The sequence below is a fragment of the Limulus polyphemus genome, unplaced genomic scaffold (assembly GCF_000517525.1).
Source record: "Limulus polyphemus unplaced genomic scaffold, Limulus_polyphemus-2.1.2 Scaffold406, whole genome shotgun sequence".
Taxonomy (NCBI): domain Eukaryota; kingdom Metazoa; phylum Arthropoda; class Merostomata; order Xiphosura; family Limulidae; genus Limulus; species Limulus polyphemus.
Window position 1 is genome coordinate 476,065 of NW_013666016.1, and position 16,332 is coordinate 492,396.

Sequence of the window (16,332 nt, forward strand, 5' to 3'; positions counted from 1 at the left end):
AAAATCATCTTGAATACACAATAGCAATTTGTTTTCCTTTACTCTGTTTATTTACTCTAAAGATTTTCTGACCGGAAGACTTGTCAAATAATTTGATAAGTATGTAACACATATTACCTGACTATCGAGTCCAAGCATCATTATCATTAGAAAGAACAGAACAGCCCAAAGAGGAGAAATGGGCAACTTCAGGGTTGCTGACGGGTAGGCTAGGAAAGCAAGACCGGGACCTGGAATAAATATTAAATATTATTGTAATAATAGCAATTAAATTAATAGTTAATCGTATTAATGTCAAGGAAATATGGAACTCCACTAAAATATAGTTGTAAAATAAATAGAAAGATGAACTCATGAATACAAAACGTAATTCTTTACTGAGGATTTTGTTTTTAATTAGGTTAAAATTATGCTTAATATTGCATTCAACAGATTTTATTCACATGGTGATGTTAAAGGTAATATTTTGGTGTATTTTCGAATCATAAAAGTTTCTTATATCCAGTAATTTTACCTATAAATTGTTTCTTCATACGAAATACGTTTTCGTAGGATAGTATTTCAACTTTTAGTTTCTAGCATATTTAGTAGGTAATCAGAAAAGGTATAAACTAACGTTAGCTGTTTTTAGAAAAATATAATTTTCAAACTGTTTAACATAATATTACTCACCTGAAGCAGCAACCTGTTCTATGGGTTTTTGTTGTTCGTGTGCCATAAATCCAATAACGGAAAATATTACAAAACCAGAGAACATGGAAGTCCCACTGTTAATACACGAAACGATGAGAGCATCTCTGGAATAATAACGTTAAATTATAAAATTGATATATGCAAATTATGCTACGCTCTTTGTCCCATATTTATAACATTTTTATTTGTCAAGTTTAATAAAAACATTAAGCAAACGAAAAATCAATGTATATTATAAAACAATCTTTGTTTCTTATCGCCTTCAAATGCTGTTCACAAAATATTCTACTTTCAGAGAATATAAATATTAACTTAAACACTGTCACTTTGTTCATACAAAACTTTATAATTGGTGGTGTTGTTTTATCGCGTAAAGCTGGATAACAGTTTGATGCACAAGCCATTCCTAGAGGGAAACAGTTAGTCAACAATTACCCCCTTCAACTCCTGGTCAACTCTAATCGAATACTGGGATTTGGCTGTCACTTTTATAACATACCCGCAACCGCAAAGTACGAAGCGCAATTTTTATCGATATTTTTTCGACAACGGGACGCAAACCATAGACTCCCGGATCTATAGTCCGACACTCTAACCACCAGGTCACGCTAAGTCCAAAGTCCATAATTTAATCGAAGTTGCTACACCTATAGCAGAGATGGCTGATATTGGTATTAACGAACTTTTATTTAAAAACGCAGTACAAGTAACAACGTTTCGAGCTAATTAGTTCATCATCAGGTTAAGAATGATTTTGAAAAAGTGACTATTATTGATTATGTCTGGTGGAGACGACATGAATTATAGATATAAGATTGTAGGAGGTGTTGTCTATATTTAATTGTATTATTGATTTGATATTCAACAGTGTCATATCTTAAGTGAATACATTTAATGAAATAATTAATATATATATGTACATTTTTCTTGGTGCTGGTTTATTGTAAGTTTAACTTATCATATTATAAGCATTTCTTTAGTATTCGTTTATCTGCATTTGTTTCTCTGTTCAATATGTTAGTGTTTTCTATGTTTATATTGTGTTCATTTGAGTTGAGGTGTTCCAAAACATGGGAAGATGTTTTTTGGATTTTGTTTATCGCCCACTGAAACTATTTTCCATTTTACGGCTTGTGCTGCATTGCATTTTATAAATAATTTTATTATTATGTTTGGCAGGGTAGTTTGTACACAGTATAGATTTTAGTTTGGTTCCTGGTTTTTGGATGCTTTTAGTGCTTACTGGAATGTTATATTTGGTTATAAGTTTTTCCAAATGTTAGCTATTTTGTCTGGGATAGTAAAATATGCAGCAGTGTAGTGTTTTGTTATTAGTTGTTTCATTGAATATCGGATTGTTGATTGGCTGTCTATTATGTTGTTGGTTAAGGTTCTTGGGTAAAATTATTTCTACAGTTTTTGGAAGAAATATATTCACACTGATGTTGTTGTTTTAGTTGGTTAACTCCTTCATTAAGATTGTCAGGAGAGCAAAGTTTTATGGCTGTGTTTATTAGGTTTTTAAATATTTTCATTTGTCGAGTTGCAAGTACCTAGAGTTCAGTAAGAATAGTTTTTCCTGTGGATTTTTGTTTTGAGCTGCTTATCTGTTTTTGTGATATTGAGGCTTAGAAATGTCAGTTGCTTATCTTTTTCGTATTCGCTGAAGCTTAATATTTGGGTGTATGGAGTTAATATTGTCGAAAAAGCTACGTGCTTGCTCTGTAAATGTGAATCCGGCAAATGTGTCGTCTACATATCTATATCAGTATAATAGTGGGCGTACAGCTGAACTGATAGTTCGAGATTCAATCTTTGTCATAATAATATTTGCTAGAATTAGTGACACCGGATTGTCCATGCTTAAACCAAGTGTTTGTATGTAGTTTTGGTTGTTGGACATGAAATTAGATTTTGATATAGTAAATTCTAGAAGAGTTGCTAGTTGGTTACTAGAGATATGTATCGCTGGGTTGGTTGTAAAGTTCTAAAGCTATGTTACAGGCTTCTGTGGTTAGAGCGTTAGTGAAAAGGGGACTATGTGGAAACTAAGTATTAAGTCTTTTTGGTTTAATTGATCTAGAATAGTTCTGAAGTTAAAGGCAGCCTGCAGATATTAAATATGTGGAAAATTCCCACGATATGTATCAACGTAGGTTGTAGCTAAATGATTCTTAGGTCGACATTATGAGTCTTAATGAACAATCTGGTTTGTGTAGTTTGGGAGTTTCTTAAGCCTATGTTAAAGCAGCGACAAGAAATACTTTTAATATATATATATATAAATCAATCATTCCATTAAATGTGTTCACGTATAACATTGTTAACTAACAATATGATAATACAATTTAATATATACAACGACCTTACAATCTTATATCTATCATTATTGTCGTTCCCACGACACGCGATCAATAACTGACATCGTGAAAGTTGATACTTCTCGGCATAGCATATACCAAGAAGTATATGTTTTTTGTTCATACAAAAGCTAGTTAAATGAACGATAATGGAACTTCATTAGCAAGTAATGTTTTGCAATATTCTATCAAAATTCGGAAAGAAAACAAAATAAAATTCCGAGCTTCAACGAAAGCATTTGCACAGGTTTCAATAAATAGTTGACATACCACATTGTTTGTCAAAGTAAATACCATATCTGCTATGTCTACCAGAATACAGTATGATTTCAATAAATAGTTGACATACCACATTGTTTGTCAAAGTAAATACCATATCTGCTATGTCTACCAGAATACAGTATGATTTCAATAAATAGTTGACATATCACCTTGTTTGTCAAAGTAAATACCATATCTGCTATGTCTACCAGAATACAGTATGATTTCAATAAATAGTTGACATACCACATTGTTTGTCAAAGTAAATACCATATCTGCTATGTCTACCAGAATACAGTATGATAATGATTCCGCTGTTAACCATTTCAAACAGCTAGGCTTTTACCTACGTAACCTATCTGCATATTTATTGATTAACCTTATAGATCATCACATTAGAAACTTACGTTCAATATTACTAAGTATATTTCACAAAAATATTAACACCTTACATTCATAAGTGTTTTAAGTCATAGTTATCTTTTTTTTCACTTTACGTACAAATAGATTTCGCTTTATAAGCTGAGAAGAAAAAGCTTTAAAAGTTTTCATTGTTTTATTAAATATGAAAAGGGTTAGGTAATATTAAGATTTATAATATAAATTCATAACATAAATACAATGTCGATTGCCGTAATAGAAGAAAACTATTCCATTTTAATGTGTATTTGGGAATTCAATGTATTTTATAACTACTGAATGTATAACTCAAGTTATTAGCGATTGCACAAAATTGTTTTGAACAAAAACTCAAACCCTACAATGTTTGGCTATCTTAAAATTCCTATCTTGATAAAAGAGTTAGCACAAAGGATCACATATAAAGTGTAATAAACTTAAACTAAGACCCAAAACTCGAGCGCTTTCGAATAGTTAACTATTCAGCTTCAGGAAAATAAACACTTAACTATCATTCATATTCCTATAGTAAAAAAATAAATAGTAATGCTTTCTTTAATTATGTTCTATGTCAGCAATCAATTGGATTATATTTGTTATCTCAAAAATAAAATGGTTTAGAAAATATTAGCAAGAATATAGATTTTAACATAACAGGATATAATTACACATTATATACTATTTTACTTAACATAGTTTTAAACTATTCTGAGGGTAATTATTTCTTACTTGTAAACGTTGTTATGGTACTTGTTGTAACTGCCCAAAGCAATGAGTGAGCCTAAACCAAGTCCATAAGAAAAGAAGATCTGGGTGGCAGCATCGATCCATACCTATGCAGTAGAACCTATTCGTTGTATTATTTCTTCTGACTTTTAATCAACATTACAAATATTATTTGTAGTTGCTGTTTAGAAAATAGCAATGCTTTATTAATCTAAATATGTTTCCATTTGGATTGGTCTACAAAATAATTTATTCAAATTTTTTACTGAATTAAACGTTTAGTGAAGACTACATATATATATATATATACTTATACACACAGGTTGAGTGCTGCACTACGTTATTGGTTTTTTAATTAGTTATGAATACTGACCTAATAATCTGAGTTATTTTTTACGTTGCTGAGGGAAGCTTCACTTGTCACCCCCATTGGTGTGTTTTAAGTTTGTTTGTTTCAAGTAAAGCACAAAGCTACACAATGGGCTATCTGTGCTCTGCCCACCACGAGTATCGAAACCCGGTTTCTAGTGTTGTAAGTCTGCAGGCTAGGGAGCGTCTGTTTTAAGTAACTCCTTTTTCTTTTATTGCCTCTCCCTTTCATAATGAGCAATAATCATCCCACAATTAGTTACAGATTGTGAGTGTTAGTTGTGTTATTATTATTATTTGAGTCATTGCGCGTTTAAGCACTTACACAATGTATCCCCATAACTAAGTGGGCCACATTCCCTTGCACTATTAGGGTAGGTTTTTTCTAGTTTATTGTGTCCAACCTACATATACTATTTGTTCTTCGTCTAGTTGTTTGAAAATAAAATTTTAGTGAACATGAAATATTTTATTTCTCAGTATTTAAATGTGAATACAACTTTGCAACTCGTCTTTTTTGTGTACTTCTTTTACGCCTTATAACTTACATTAACTACCGAGTGCTGCGTGTTGTAGTTTCCTGTTTGTTAATAATTTTTGAATGTTTAGTGAATTCTATAATCTCTAAAGATTTTATTCCCAAATTATGAGATTTAACAAAAATATGACATAATCATTTGATTTGGTTTATATTCCTTAACATATATTTTAATCTAAAATATACTTCATCTTTATTGAATTAAGTTTCAGGAGTTTGCATACAGTGGAATCCAAAAGCTTGTCCATTTTGGGCATGACGTAGAACTTGATTCCTTCACCTGATCCTGGTAAAGTTAATCCTCGGATGAGAAGTATGAAAAGCAGAAAATAGGGGAATAAAGCTGTGAAATACACCACCTACAAAAATGTATTCAAGTAAAACATGGAATACATAAATCACAAAATATTTCAAATAGGAATACTTAGAGCTAGTATGTCACATGCATCATTTGTATCAGTTAATAGATTTACAAGAATAATTTGTTCCTTTCACAGTTACTTATTTTAGATTTTTAATAAATTTCAAAACTGCTTTTCTTATAAATGTGCGTACTCATAATTTAGTTGGCATACTGAAAACAAAACCTTATTGCACCCCCGAAAATGTCTCATTGTTAACTTATAGAGTAGCAATTATCTTATGAATCGTTTCAAAAGGTCTTCAACTACCTACTATAAACAAATTAACATAACATATTTGCTCAATATGAAATCTGTGAAATATAGCCATAAGAATTTATAGAACTCAGTTTTCTCGTTCAGAATATCTGTTCGGAGGACTGAACTTGAAGTTAGAATAAACTTTATTGGCGTACCTTTCCAGTCCACTTGACGCCTTTCCAAATGCAGAAGTAACATATGACCCAAGCTACAGCAAGAGTGATAGCTAACTGCCAACGTATATCGCCTGGTTCTTCCAAACCATGGGTAATCTGCAGAACGTTGCGCCTAAAATTAAAAGGATTGCTTATTACTAAATTTTAAATTATTATTTTTCCTTTGTTATTTTCCTGGGAATATTAAACAAAAGCAAATATTAGATATTCTAGTTTGCTTCTGTGCTCATTTTTGTGTCATAAAAGTTACTTTCTACTTCAAACCTGCAAAGAAAAATCAGAAAAAATATTATATCGGTGACAGTATGTTGATCAAAACTTGAACAGAATTGCTTGGAAAAAAAAATGTCAATTTGCGCGAACGAGACTTTTCTGGCCAATTATTGTGCTGTATTTTCAGTTTTTGTCAACCAGGACTAAGTGGAACTGGTACGAAATCTTGAGTCTAGAGTATTTCCATTGCTCAGTGATAAGTAAAACCTCAGTTAAAGAATGACATTTTCTTACTCTTTTGTAATAAACGTTTCAAGCTTATATTCATGGTCATATCTTCTTCTTCGGATGCAATTAAACTGGAATAGACACATAGAAATTAATATCAAACATCATGAACAAATGGAAAATAAAGAGTATTATGAGAAAAAAAACAGTTAATGAATGGCTTAGGCGTTACACATAATATACATTGACTTCTCGGTTTTATACACATTTAAAGCACAAGACCGTTCAAGGGTTTGAGGATATAAATTTGTAGGAAGATCATTTATATCGTATTCTGACAATAAATATGGACATTTCATTTACATATTTATGTGAAATATAACACAAGATGTAATAGATAACAACAATAAGAATAATGAGATATAGGTTTCCTACAGACAAAGGTAACACCATGAAAATTTAGAAATAACACTATCAGCTTAAAAATTCAGAATGATGTTAACAAAATAACCATTTCTAGTACAATCAATCTTTCAACTCTGGCGTCGCATTCGGTCTCCTTCTGAAAGAAAATTAGCACATTTCAACACCAGAGTTAGTATGACGCGAAAAAAATCAGCCAACTTTGCTGTGTGTTCGTTCATAAATGGACAGAATACGTGAAGAAAACCCTGAACTTAGGAAATATTTCTGGCACTCTTGTGCTTGCTTCAATCAGTTCTGATGAGGACAAACGCAAGAATGCTGAAACTTGGCCGAAGTGCTATGCTTTCCAGCAGTCTATCCATTCAGAAGCCAACAGCAACTACCTATGAAATTATTTAAAGAACACCAGGCAATCATATTATGTCATTTAGTTCCATGCTACTCGATAGCCAGCTTCCAAGAAAAAATACCCCCACGTATGTGAAATGCTAACACAAGAGATAATACTATATCTCCTTCATATTCGGACTCCCCCCCCCCTTCAACATTCGTGTGCCAACCTTCTTTAGCTCCCAATAAAGTTGAAGTAGACGACAAAAAAGTTAAAAATAATAATGTAGAGATATACTAAGATTTCTGCACTCAATGTTAGAAGTAGGGAGGGTAATGGTATTGGGCACCGTATCTTCCAATAGTTTCTTTGGTCAACTCTTAGGGACAAGAACTACATCTAATATAGGATCCCATTTGGTTTAGTGACATCGTGAATCTGGGATTTTCACCATTACCCAACACAGTGGATGCACAAAAAACAATTAACAATTAGCATTACTGAAGAGGAAGTAATTGTTAACAGTTAAATGGACTTAGACTTAACAGATTAACGGCGTTGGATATGGCAGTTTTAGTGTGGTTGATATGTCATGATACCTTTTTCTTTACTTTCACTCATTGCACTTTAAAAGGAAGCTCGTTTTAAACTGCTCGATAATCACTGAAATGACAAACAGTTTGCAGCTATTGGAACTGCTGAAAATGACTATTCTTTACGAATCAAAGATATCGTGGCCATCAAAAACTTGAATCCAGAATTAAATAAACAGTTTAGTATTGGTGAGTTTCTTTTGAAAGTTCAGTGATAACACTTAGGAATTTCTAAGTATTTTTTAAAGCAATTGAAGCGTTGCTTTTCACTGGATAATAATTCAGACGTGACAATAATAGATGGTAAATTAAATATATCACTGCATTTAATCCTACACATTACTAGCATTTTGATAGAAAAATAAGTTTTTCTTAACACCAACCTTATCGTGTCAGAAATAACACTTTGCATACATTATACACTATACAAACTAGCATCTATATATAAATTAACATCAAATTTATATTAAAATATAATAACCAAAATCATAACATTAAATACAGGTTTAACTAAAAATTACTTATCAAAACACATTATTCAAAACAAGTCAGGCCACAATGAAAGTTAAAATCATAACCCTCTAAACAAAACTGAACATTCACGACTCAAATTTAAGTGTCTAGCACACAAAAGCATGTCATTACCTTACCTGGCCCAAACATACCATTCTAATTTACACTGACTATACCAAGAAAGAACAGAATAACGCACATAGCTATTTTAGATAGCTTATAAATAGTACTAACTATGGAAGCCTTTTCCAGCTAGCCTAATAGAAACAAACAAACATTAAACATAGTTTATTCTAGTTACACCGATAGCCATTCACTTAGCTTTATTTTTTATTTGTTTGTAATTAAGCCCAAAGCTACACAATGGGCTATCTATGCTCTGCCCACCACCGGTATCAAAACCCGGATTCTACTGTTGCAAGTCCGCAGACATACCGCTGTGCTACTGGGGGGCTTCACTTAGCTAAAGATTTCATAAATTGTAAATACGAAAAATCAAAAATGAGAAAATTAAAAACCAAAACTTATGTTCTAAAATGGGCTATCTGTGCTCTCCCCATTACATGTATCGAAACCAGATTTTTTGCATCTAGAGAATTAAACGTACAACCGTAGCACTGGGGGGAAATTGAAAATATAACTATATGCATAAATTCTTTTAGATACTCTAAGATCACTCTTTTTATAAAAACAAGAATATCCTTTCCAGATATTAAAGCTTATTTCTAATCTAAAGATCACCCAATGGCTTACAATGAAACAATCATATTATTTATCAAATGCTTCATTCACAGTTAATTTAAGTCATTTAACCAAACCTAATATGCATGTGACAAGCCCAAAATTCTACAAATCTTATCACCTTAGGTTTTCTGAAACTTTATGTAAACTTACACTTTCTAAATTACAATGTTAATAGAAGGATATGGTTATAGTATGTGGGCATACTATAAGTTTGCTGTCTCATTTATTTAGTAATGTGAACATTTAAAGTTCACATTCAATATTTCAAAATTTTCCAACATACAAATGTATATAGGTTGAAAAGCAGAGTATTTGTCAAGTAATATGACCACATTTATTTCACCCTAGTTACCTGTTGTTCTGTCCATTTCTCTGTGTATCAAGTGCTTTCTCATGGGAAAGAATGATATGAATTAGAACATATTATACAAGATGAGCAGAATATTTTCCATTAGAAGGTGAGGTAATACCTCGTCCTTTATTTTGATATAGGAATGGCGATGAGTAATCTGGATAACACATGCACACAGAGAAGGGTGGCGTAATAGGTTCTTCAATATAATGCTATGCTCTATCTGTCTGAAACAGTTTATTCAGATACATCTAGATCTCTTTCAGCTTTAATTCAATGAAACCTTATTTTTTTCTTGATTTTTTGTGTTCGAAATAAAAATTCTTTCATTGTGTTCATAATATTGTGTCCTATCTTTTTCTTTAATTCAGTCAAAACCAAGAAGATACAGGTTTACTAGAGACTACAGAAAGCATCGAGGAATACAGTTTATCTCAAAGTACCACAGAACAAGGTAAGAGAGAGAAATTTTGATTCCTTAACCAAACTTTGTTATTGCAGAGTTTTCCATTTTCTCAATGAGGGCATTTCCCAGTGCTAATCTCGACTCTTTTTCATCTGAAAGTCTTAACTTGGTTGAATTCTGCTAGAAATTATTTATTTTGTGATGCAAAGAGAGCAAGCCAAGTTTATAGACAGTAACACTATTTAGAACATTAACCCAGTGAAAACCAAGAAAATACATACTTATTCTGCACAACAATTTCTGTTCAAACCTCTCATTAGAAAAGATGCAACCAAAACTGTTGAGAAAAACAGTTTATCTAGAGGTACCACATGATTCATATTGTTGCCTATACTGACAAATTTTGGATTATTACAGAATTAAAACACAGAGAACTATTATTTGGTATTTTTAATATAAACACGTGAAGAAAGGGCTAAGTGGTCATGTTAGAAACCCAAAGGTTCAGGTGCAGCCATACCTAAGTTAGAACTGTTTACCAGAGGTAGGGCAAATGGACAGTAGCATCAGCCACCTACAAGGCTAATTTTAACCAGTTAACACTCCACAGCTGAAAATACACACTGTTTTCAACAACATATCATAGCTCATACCATGAATCTTATGATCTGCAGTGCAATATTTTGATGACTATGATATTCCTAGCCAAAACAGAGAGGGAATATAACAAATAAAATTAAAATGCAATATAAATGCATTGAGTCTCTTTTGTTTTGATATAAAAATTGAAATTCTCGTTAGTAAAACCTTAATTAATAAAGTTAAGTCACATTTGAACCACTAGAATCATGGGTATATGTATATTTAATGGTCAGGATCTTGCCTATTTAGTTTTATGTGCAAATAAAGCTGTGATATACAAAATGTTTGGATCTTACATGGTTGAATAAAGAACCATCTCATCTGCGTTATAGATGGCTAAAATGAAGTTTTAAGCCCTTTGGGCTTGATCTAACTCTTTCCGAAGGTTGTATTCCAGCCTCTGTGACATCTTCCACTCCTGTGGATGCTCTTATTTGTCCTCATGGTCATGGTGGAGGCTCCCAACAATTATTACATGGTGTCCTTAATCAGCGTACAAGCACACTATAGCTTACAGATTTAATCCAGTGGTATTAGCGGTGGGAAGAGTGTGTTGCACATCTAGAATTTATTATTTGTTCCCCTATCTAAGTCTGTTGTATCTGGATATTCTGATTTACGTGTGTGGCATATATTTTCATTGTCCTGGCCATATCGGCATAGATTCTGGGATTGTGATCTATAACATAATGGGTGCTTTGAAGCTCTTCTTTAATGTTTTATCAGTGGAGAGCTTTGTCTTAAGATCTTCAGATATTCTTCTTGGCTCTTAAACACGTTGTTTTAAGCAGAACTTTCCCTAAGTTTCCTTAGTGTTTTCCCAACTCAGAACAATTTTCTGCCAGACAGACATATATTTTTTTCTCTTCTCAGCAATTGCTGTCATCCATGAGAGCCTAAAGTAGTGGTGGATCCTTCGCTACTCCCCAAAAAAAACTTTCCAATCCATATATCAGCTGCTAATGGTTTTTTATCCAGGTATATTAAAGGGGTCATGGCAGACCTCATTCTCTAAAGTCAGCTTTAACACTTTTTTCCTTCACTTTTCAGCACGTTATAATTAAACATAAGAATTTCTATTGTAAAATCTTTGTATATAAATCATTATGTGTAATAACTATTTGTAATAACTGTATTGTGAATGGTATTATTGTTTGTGTATTAAAATATATTTGTATTAAAAAAGAAACTGTGTGTATCAATCTTGTTGGCAAATATCATAAATTGGAGATATATCGGCAAATATTTAACTACTAAATCTAAATTACAAGTTAACTCAATTTGAGACTATTTGAAATTCTAAAACGTAACAATAGACACAAACCTGACAGTAATCGTTACCAGAACTATTACATTGATACGTACATCGGCAAATATTTAACTACTAAATTTAAAATATCATTTAGCTCGGTCTCAGACCATTCGAAATTGTAATACATAACATGCATTTTACTGTATCTGTGTATGACATGTGACTTGTTGATTTGCACATTCAAAATTATTTTGATTAATGCATTCAACTCTCTGAACCAAATGAGTTAGGAAGTAGGAACAAAAACAAATCACAAAAACAAGTTTTATCTTTCTGTTTCTTTAATTTAATATAATCCACATTTACAGGGTATGTTTCAAATTATGTTTTCCTCTGTACATTTTTTTAAAGATGGTTTGGTGTACCTAACTGTGATCATATTGTATTGTGGCTTTTTAATACTGTTCTAACTACATATCTATACTTTAAAAAAGACCTCTGACACGAGAAACATGACTATATTATTTTAATTTTCTCTCTATTTATTCGTTTGTTTGTTTGTAATTAAGCACAAGGCTACATAATGGGCTACCTGTGCTCTGCCCACCACGGGTATCAAAACCCGGTTTCTAGCATTATAAGTCCACAGACATATCGCTGTACCACTGGGAGCAGTATGTATCTTCTATATTTTCTTCTTTATCAAGTGTTCAGAGTATCCATTGTTAAAAAATGTTGGAAATCTAGAGCCCAATAGACATCCAAAATTCGTTAATACCATTCTGAATATCTGCAATAGCCCATCATGCCAAAGACAAATGCCATGAGATAAAATTGAACAGCAAGAACAAATATGATATGGACCACATACTTTAAAAAATAATAAAATAATTATTTTACAGTCACCTGTCTGATAATACACTCAGTCAATCTAGCATAAAAGACACTAACATCTCTTAAAAGTAATCAAATAGTTAGTTGATTCGAGACCCCAGTCAAGTGAATAAAATACCAGACATTCTATAAAGAAGACCTAAAACCGAATCATGGCATATTGATCCATATTACTTTTTTAAATGGCATTAATTAAGTAAAAGGGATATCCTCATCTTATAAATTCTAAATCCTCGATTTAAACAGATTTTTATGATTTAAGTATATGAGTAATTTGTGCTGGAAAGGACTGTTGATGGCATTACGCCCCCTACCTTATGTCAAACAATGTCAAAATGTAGTCCGGATACATAACATTCTACTGCGACTATATACCACCTGTGGTAGTCATGCGACTTGCTGATTTTCATATTCCAAATCATTTTCATATAACAAACTCAACGCTTCGTATACTTGAAATGTGAGGCATGATCCAGTTAAACCAGATCCAATGGTTTACTTCTATATTGGCACACACCATGACCAAACCTGCTTTTTCTTTGAAAGTTTTTTTTTTCACAACCATCTGTTTGCACGAATACATTATTGATAATTATTTGTAACCGCTAAACACATACTTACGTCTACTTATCGATATCCACTGCCATTTGTTGGATGTCCATTATATGTATAGAGTATATAGATTCTTAATTAATCAAGCGTCTTTTGAGTGTCTTGTTATTAAACATAAAGATACAAAATTTACTATCTGTGCTGTAAGTTTGAGGAGCATCTGCTGCTCTATATGCGAAAGAGGTGGAAAGTAAATAACAGCCCAGTCAGTCTGTTTAGAGTTTATACGCTTTACAAGCACTTACTTGACAGTTTGAGCAGCTGAGGATGGAAGGTTTAAGTTTCAGTTTTCACCACCTCTATTATGTGACATACTTATGCAAACAGAGAACTATTAAAGTTTGTTCCTTGATCTGTGTAGATACTGAGAAAGAAACAAAAACAGCCAAAACAAACTAGTGCAATGGAATGATCAGGGAATGGATTGTTATAGATATATCGCTGGATCATTCCGTAAAAATGAAAACTGATATAAATCTGTGCTAGTCGCACAAAATGATATGAAAATGTTTGGCCAATTATCGCCTCAGCACAATCCATGATTGATAAATATACAGAACAATAGATGTCATTCTTTTGATCAGCAAAAAACAGCATATACAGCACAATTGTTCATCACTCTTATGGCAATGTAGCCAATAAGATCATTTTCATAAGTAGGCTATGTTCACATAATTTACTGCATCATAGCCTTTGGGGCCATTAGGTATGTCCTAGTGCACGCTAATGTCTCTGCAGGAAATAGTAGTGAAAAAGTAGTTTCTCTTGTACCTTGCGTCGATTATGAACTTCTGTACTACATATGCACTTAAGTTCCTCGACTTCAATTGATTCACTTGATAGATTGTCAGTACAAACGGAACGTTTATGAATTTCTTCTTCTTGTTACATTAATACACAATTCAGACCTACTTTTTCTAAGCTTTGGAATCGTATCTTCAGATTTTCCAAAACATATTGAAATGTTTGACCGAACACTAATATATCATTAGAACATATTAGATGAAGCTTTCATTGTAGACTACTTAATTCGAGCTTCTAGTATTTATAGTTGTTACAAATTTCATATGGCATTTCACAGAATTTCTAACGTACTGAAAGCAGTATCAGGTCTACTTTCATTGTTAAGTTTAATTACCTGATGTGCTGAACAAGTAGAAGCATTCATACATTCGTGTACATGAAGAAATAATTACTCACGGGAAGCCCATATTGCATTCTTGCTTGAGAGAAAGTTCAGAAGAGTTTACTTGAAAGGTGTTGTTACTGTACTGAATCTAGACTTGGCATGGCCTATTGGTTAGGGCGCTCAACTCACAATCTGAAGGTCGCGGTTTCGAATCCACGTCAGTAAACATGTTCGTCCTTTAGGGTTACTGGCAAAACCAGTCACCCGACTGTAAAATTTTTGGCTAATACAAAATAGCCGATCGGGCAATTCCAAATCTAGAGGATTAATATCGAATTAACTACTTTTTGAGCTGCTAGCATAGATCGTAATCATTATAAATTGTTCCAATCCTGTTAGTTATTTAGGTTTTATAACCAAGGGGTGGTCAGAAATTAGTTTAAGTTTATCTTCACTCCCTTCATTGGCTTGTGTAAATAAATAAAACTCGGGGGACTTAACTATGTTTTTAATTTTTTTAGTGGTTTGCTGAGTTCAAGCGAGTGAAGAAGCGTGTAAGAGAGACTGGAAATGCGTTCTCTTCCAAAGAGTGGCTTAAACTGTTCGCCCGTCCAATCCGTGGTAGTTATCTAAGTTAAAATAGTTTTCAGGCCCCTTCAGGGCCTAAAGGATAGCCAAAGGTGGGCAGAATTTTTTTTGTTTTTCTTTTCACCCCACTTCATAGATTGAATTTATATGGCACTTGAATATGAAACATTTTGGACTAACAGGGGTGGAGTTTTTGATTAGAAACATGTTTGTTGCTAGACTCACTTGGCGAAGTGTCTCAAACGTCAGGAGAAGCTGCGTTTGTACCTCCTAAGTTATTTCAATCCAATCCAATAAACATGGTAGTAATTTTGATTAAAAAACGGTTAATCCTAAACTGTAATGTTTAGGACTCAACGCAATCGGGGATGTTCAGAAAAATGTCTCTTCGAATTCTTCGAACTTTATAAGGTGGAAACGCAGCTGGAGTTGTGAGCTGAAAAAGCTGAGTGGGATTGAGAGTGACGAAAGCGTAGCTGTAGGACAGAGCTCCAGTCGGGAAATACCATAATATAGTCATAGTTGACCTGAAGTTAAGCTATTTGGACACGGGTTTATAGTCTTGTAACAGGATAGGGGCCTAAATTTCGTCGTAGTTGAGACTTGATTTACGGTTCTTAATATAGAAAAAGTTTATTTGAGTTTCCTAGTTTTCCAATGTTTCTCGTTGTCTTATATTTACAGTTGATTCCAGTTAATGACGTGATCGGTTTTGTAATTATGTTATGTTTGTTTGTTATGAATTTCACGCAAAACTACATGAAGGCTATCTGCGCTAGCCGTCCCTAATTTAGCAGCGTAAGACTAGAGGGAAGGCACCTAGTCATCACCACCCACCGCCAACTCTTGGGCTACTCTTTTATCAACGAATAGTGGGACTGACCGTCACACCATAACGCCTCCACGGCTGAAAGGGTGTGACGGGGATTCGAACGTGTGACGGATTTATTATTATGCATTTATTTTAATATCGATGTTTGTTTGAATTTAATTTATATTTAGAAATGTACATAAAGTATACTGTTAAATATGTATTGCAAAACTCCCGCCTATTCTCTAAAGTTGTAGTAGATTCTCGAGTGTAAGAATCAAAAATATATGTGTGTACGTGGACGCTAATGATAGCATCGTATTGTTACGAAAAACTGAATTTTCGAGAAACTCCCCACACGCCTATAAATACAACCAACGCGACACACCAAAAACAGTATCTATTATTAGTTTG

The 16,332-nt window shown here is 32.9% G+C and overlaps 1 protein-coding gene across 1 annotated transcript in view; it reads right to left on the reverse strand.

Annotated features, from left to right (window-relative positions):
- LOC106458032 (sodium- and chloride-dependent GABA transporter 1-like) overlaps window positions 1-16,332 on the reverse strand; it is an 81,046-nt gene that overhangs the window by 23,471 nt on the left and 41,243 nt on the right. The window contains exons 4-8 of the mRNA XM_022384163.1: window positions 6,164-6,296; window positions 5,571-5,705; window positions 4,443-4,546; window positions 673-797; window positions 118-230 (exon numbers count right to left, since the gene is read on the reverse strand). Coding sequence (XP_022239871.1) covers window positions 118-230; window positions 673-797; window positions 4,443-4,546; window positions 5,571-5,705; window positions 6,164-6,296 — 610 coding nt within the window. The remainder of the gene's footprint in view (window positions 1-117; window positions 231-672; window positions 798-4,442; window positions 4,547-5,570; window positions 5,706-6,163; window positions 6,297-16,332) is intronic.